General features: G+C 42.5%; 1 protein-coding gene across 1 annotated transcript; it reads left to right on the top strand.

Annotated features, from left to right (window-relative positions):
* Positions 1–307: 307 nt before the first annotated feature.
* rpp25b (ribonuclease P and MRP subunit p25, b) lies at positions 308–2,503 on the top strand. The gene is made up of 2 exons (XM_057025510.1): positions 308–674; positions 838–2,503. The coding sequence occupies exon 2, from the start codon at positions 1,161–1,163 to the stop codon at positions 1,980–1,982; it is 822 nt and encodes a 273-aa protein (XP_056881490.1). The 5' UTR covers positions 308–674; positions 838–1,160; the 3' UTR covers positions 1,983–2,503.
* Positions 2,504–6,132: the final 3,629 nt, after the last annotated feature.

The raw sequence follows: 6,132 nt of genomic DNA, 5'->3' as shown, positions 1-6,132 counted from the left end.
GACTCTCAGCAGCTCTGTGAATGATGTTTTCAATTACAGAGGAGCTAATCTGATTCATTGTTTCAGAGCTGAAAATGCATTTTTAAAGGTTGACTGAACCTCTATATCGGAACCTTAAGTTTAATCAGTCATGTACACTGAACACTCGAACGTCCTCTGAAGAGACAAAGTTGCTGGGGAACTGCGGTCTGGGTTTTAAAGGGACGCGGCGCGCCATCCTTCGCTTTTTCCTCAGATGACTTGCGTTCGTTGTGGAGTGGAGGGCGCGGAAAGATGAAAAGACCTGTGCCTTTAAGAGGGCTGTCTCCCCTTTCCCTCATGCTCCCCCTCAACCACACAGACACTCCTCCTGTGAGCATTTGTGAGGCAGCTCCTGTCCCTTATGTCTCTTTGTGGGAAATAGAATAGACTTCCAACAGCAACACTGGAGACCAGACAGAGCTCTTGGTTGTGCACCCAAGGTTCAGACCTCCATGCAACCCTGGCCTCAACCACTGTGCATGTTCAGAGGAGCCAAAGGAGAAGGGACGCAGACCTGCTCGAACTGGAGTAAAAGACCAAGAGGTCCAGTCAAGGAGGTGGAATGGCTGGACAACCCAAGAGGTCAATTCTGAGTTGAAGGCAACATAATCGGCAGATCATAATCAACCACGCTGGACTGCAGCGCGCAAAAGGTGGAGTGTCAATATAAGCTTTAAGTGTCTCTTCAGAAAAGTTTTGTTTGGAAATATCAACTAATTATTGCATATGCTTTGCAAATGTTAGTGATAGAAACAACATATGAAATACAAGTGAAAGTGTGAGAAGATAATTTGGCTTGTTTTTGTCCATCTACAGAACACTTGCCAGATGGTCATTTGGGGTTTGAAACTGGATTTGCTCTTTAAAGAATAACTCGAATGATCCCAACACTGTTCTTCGCTTACAAGCGAGGCGTTTATCTTCTTTTTGCAGCTCTTTTGGAGAGAGAGCTTTAAAGACGAGACTGCTAGTGCTCCCGGGAAGTGGGTAATATTTCTTCTATAAAATCTTGAAACTTTTCAGCTGTCGACTGGAGAGAGAGGATTTTATCACATAAGAAACCTATGTTGAGCGGTCCTTCATGTAGTAAGTCTGTCTGCCTAGACTAGCACTGTGGGTGAGCATTGAGGGCTGAAGAAATGTTCACAGGGTGTGGAGTGGCCAGCGGCCACAACCAGTATCTTTTTAGGGACCCTATCGGGTCCAACCCTGGACTAGAAGAAAATAAAGCAATCCAAACGGATGGAGTGAACCCGGGGAACTGCTCTGTCTACCACAGTCAGCTATACTGCAATGCTGGTCAGCCAACAGGAACGAACAATATTTCCAGCCCGCTGAAACTATTTCCAGTGCCTCCTCATGCACTCAAACTAGGACAAGATGGGTTCAAAAAAGTCTGCCGAACCGAGGAGGGCAGCCCTTGTCCCTTCCCTGGACTGGAATCCGGGGTGCTGGAGATGCGCGTGAAGGAAGGCAGCAAGATCCGTAACCTAATGGGATTTGCTATGGCGCGGATACAGGGAGAGAAGGACACGAGTGGTGGCGGGCTCAGGCAGGTGGTCTTCACTGGGTCGGGCCGCGCCGTCACCAAGACCATCACCTGTGCTGAAATAATGAAACGCAAAGTTGGTTCTTTGCACCAGCTGACAAAACTGCAGTACAAAGTGGTGAAAGAGGTGTGGGAAAGCACCGAAGGGGCAGTCACACAGATGACAGTGCACAGGACCGTGCCCTCTATCAGTATCCTTCTCTCCAAAGACCCATTAGATCCCCAGGAACCAGGGTATCAGCCTCCAGAGAGTCTGGGCGCATTATGGGAGGAAAAAGAGAGAGCCGACCCATCCTCCCAGGGAACAGGAAAAAGACCCCTTGAACCGTTGATGTACAGCGGTCTCCATCACTGTAAGAGGACATGTTTAGGGGAAGGAGTCTCTGTCACCCCCTCCCCACTGACTGGCTGAACCAGTGTCAAACAGCAGAGAGGACTGAATCAGCACAGTTCACTTGGTGCTGCCCTGCACTCAAGCACAACTCCGAGACAATCAGAACACTCACTCAAACAGAACGCCGCCTTCTAAAAAGAACTGAGAATTGATTCCAGCCTCCAGAGGTCAGCTTGACTTGAACCTAAAAGCTTCCAACTGTATGTTAAGTGTGGAAGGAACGTGTTTCTCAGCATGTAAAAATACGGTCTACAAGTTCCACAAAACAGCATTGACACGTGCTACCGATTTCAAAACTCTTTAAAGGACATCCCATTTATCAGAGATACAAACAAAGCCATGAGAAGCACTGAAATTCTGGCTTGCAGTAAATTATAGCCTGTGGACAAAATGTCTCACCATAATGTTATACAGTCATCTCTACTATTCTAAAAATACAAACAATTTAAAGCCATTGATGGTGTGACAAATGCAAAACATGCCTATTTTATTGTCTCTTAAGCTTAACTGAAAATAAATACTGTTTTTTTTCGCCCCGAGCGGAATTTCGTTCTGTATTTCATCTTTATTACTCACACATCACTGAGTTTGCAAAGCTCTGATTGAACAGAAAATCACAGCATGCTGATCTTTTGATAAGAATAACTGCGGTGAAATTTGTCTGGAGAAAAAGCTGATTTAATGACAAAGCTGTTGATAAGGCACGGCTCCTAAAGCAACCCAGCCTGACAGATAGGCCCAGGGCAGAAATACAGGCACAGATTATCATTAAGATAACAACAGAACACGGCACAACACAGCAGAGAAAAGGATTAAAACTGGGCCTGACAGTTTCACACCCTGTTGCTGCAAATATGAAACCAGGGAAATCGCCGTCTTTGCATTCCAGCGAATAGACCCACCCGCTTCAAACAATGTAACAGTAAGACTACACAATTGCATTTTACTGAAGTCACTGAAGATGCTGGAAAATCTGTCTTCTACCAAATCTTTCTGGATGATTGATTTTAGAGAAAGGTATTTAGAGGAATACTATACAGTTGTTTTATAACAGCCAATGAAACAAATGTTCCATGAATTGCCTTCTCCAGATACTTAATTTAAGAACTTTTTACAGTTAATCAAGCATGTCCTCTGGGGGGGAAAAGCACTCAGACACGTGGAACCTGTCTGAAGCTTTTATTGTTGATCTTAATGAAAATCTGCTAACACAGATGTTGGCTTAGCAAAGTGAATTAATCATAATGACTCCTAACTGGAATGACAATTCTGTTGAAGTTCAGAATAGGGGAAAATACAGAGTTCACCTCTATAGTGTTGGGGTATAAATTTATCTTTCAAGTATATAAATCCTGACATTTTGCACGGCGGTTAGCCAGGACTCGGACAATCCACAGCAAACAGAGTGATTAACCTCTCTCTTAATCTTATGAAATGAATCAGATCAGAGCAGAACAGTCAAGGTTGAATAAGAAACGCTGTGCCTGCAGTCCATGTAGCACAGTATGTGTCCTCAAGTCTGCAGGAAGGTTATCATTTCATGTTGTTGTTATCACAGCATTAACAGCTTTCACCCAAGAGCCTGGGAGTGTCCGCTTGTGATGCAGGTCAAAAAGATAATGCCACTAAAAGTAAATTTCAGATCGCCCCGCATCTGTTATCAAGAAATAAGGATTCTGGCTCAAGTGCGGAACACGCTGGGGTAATTAGGGATAACGGCGCAGGAGCCCCAACTGAGAGAATAGATAAAACATACTGACAAAAGCGTTATCACAGAGCTAAATTCAATGTGGCTGGCATGAAATGGTACGGTGGAGGAGTCAACAAAGCCCATTATAAGAATGTGGACAAGGTTATTCACACACTGAAAGTCAATTTTTCCAAGCATCTTTGTTTTCCAGCGTGCAGTCAAGGTAGATTTGGAGTTGCAGAACAAGGCCGAGGGAGGTATTGTTTCTGTTACTTCCTAAAAAAAATATTCATTCATGTATTACTTTTTATTTTAAAACATAAAGTAATGAATTAATAAAACAATGAATAAAAACAATCAAGGAGGAAAGTTCCCTTGATTGCTTGGTGAGCAGTACTATGCAAATATACAATACTCGGAAAATACACTTCAATCTTTAGGTGTTTTTCTCAAAGTAAAGCTACAGTAGCTCGTAATTAAATCTGATCTCTATGACTGATTAGTTAAATAGAAATGAATAAAATTACTTTAATATTGAAGGTGCACACATGCAGACCATATTGGTTCTTTATTTTCACATTATTATTATCATTATTGTTATATTTAGTAGTGGTATTGACATTATTCATATTGAGAAATCCTAAATGAAAAATATTTGCAAAATCCTAAACACCCGTAGGTAACATTGTGTTAAAACTGTCAATAACCTAATAAGTGGACATAATTCCAACCCTCCTGTTTACCAAAGTCAATCTATATAATGTAAAAGAAAGAATTCTCTCTGTCTCTGCTGCTGCAGCACATAAAAGCGAGGTCTCTGAAATGGTGTGGGAGTTCGCTATCTCCCAGCCTCCAGATGGCTCCGTCTCCTCTTATCTAGAAGAATGGGTGCTGCCTCAATTTTTTAACTCGCCTTATCTGGGAATCCTTTAAATTGAATATTTACTGGGCCTATGTTTTCTGCCCGTGTTAGCCCTCTGAAGTCGACATTCCTCTTCCTTGTCAAGACAGGCCAAAGGTTTTTCTCACTCATACACTCTCTTTGTCTGCCTAATAAAGTAAATGGACAGTGATTGATTATGTGATTACACAGACAGAATAGACGGTTCTGCAGTTAAACAAAGAGCAGGAGAGGGACTGAAAATCAGCTAAAAGGGAGAATTGGCACAGTCATAGAAAACTCCCAAATGCGTCAATATACAGACCTCAATTTGATGCAAAGGTAGAAAAAGTAGAAAAACAAACAAAAAAAAGAAATATTTTCCAAGCCACATATTGTCAGCTGCTCTGTGTACACGGGAGGTTAAGAGAACACTTGAGCATGCACTGAAAACATCTTAATGCAACATGAATGGCCACGGTCTATCTGCATAAACAGGCTGTGCCACAGTTGCAGCCTGCTAACAGTCTGGAAATGTCTTTTCAAAACCATTTTGTGAAATGCCTCCATGTTGGATTAATCAGCACAGCTGAGGATGTAATTGCAGCGCCAAAGTCAAAGCTGTAAGAGCAGATAATGAACACTGACTGCAGCGCTGCCAGAACACAGGGCAAACGAAGGAAGAAGTCCTGGGGACCAAAACGTCCTCAGCATCCTCTCAAAAATTCTCATTAAATATGGGCCATATTGTATTTACACCTAACTAAACAACCGAAAATGGAGGGAGAAAAAGAAAACAGGGGGACGGGCAAGAAACACATTTAGGACAACTCTCAAAAATATTATTCTTTTTTTAAAATTGTTAATACATGAGGTCATGCAGTTCTATAAGATTATTTCCGTTTTCTGCATGAGATACCTGTCCCAAAGCTGAACAGAACCACAGGAGGCTTGTATTATCACAGTTGTTGCTGCCCTCTGGTGGGAAATTAAGTCCAGAACCAAAGGAATACTATGTAAGAATACACAACTCTTTGTATAGGGTTGATGCCATCTCATATCCAATAAACTGCAAATATACATTTTCACTGGATTACTATCTGTGATTTATGTGCTAATGGTGCAGCAAGGCGATAACAGGAATCTTTTTCCTTCTGTAGTCAGTTAACAGTAGGGAAAAGGTGCTTTTTCCACTATACGGTCACATGATATGTGTGTTCCTTCAGTATTCTGTCTGGTGTCTCTTCCTGTCCATCCTTGAGAATAGGAGTTTATCTTAAAGATCTCTGTCCTACAAGTTGCTTATCATAAGGGTGCAAACTGTTACTTAGGAATCAATACGTGCTTACAGACACATGCGTGCACCTGGTTCTGTATTGATGTCTTTACTGTTTTGATAATTTGGGGGACACCTCAGCATTTACGATTGATTTGCTTAACGGGGGTTCAAACAGTGTCAGCTGGGGGTCCTCTCCACTCAGTGGGAGGACTGGGAGAGTAATATCAACACATTTGTGATTAGTCCATCCGAGCAGTAGGGTACTCCAATCAGAGCCGAATCACTCCCTCATTACAGACGACGAGGCCAGATCTCAGTG

This window comes from Takifugu flavidus, chromosome 2 (genome assembly GCF_003711565.1).
Source record: "Takifugu flavidus isolate HTHZ2018 chromosome 2, ASM371156v2, whole genome shotgun sequence".
NCBI classification, from domain to species: domain Eukaryota; kingdom Metazoa; phylum Chordata; class Actinopteri; order Tetraodontiformes; family Tetraodontidae; genus Takifugu; species Takifugu flavidus.
This window is presented reverse-complemented; position numbering and strand designations above follow the sequence as displayed.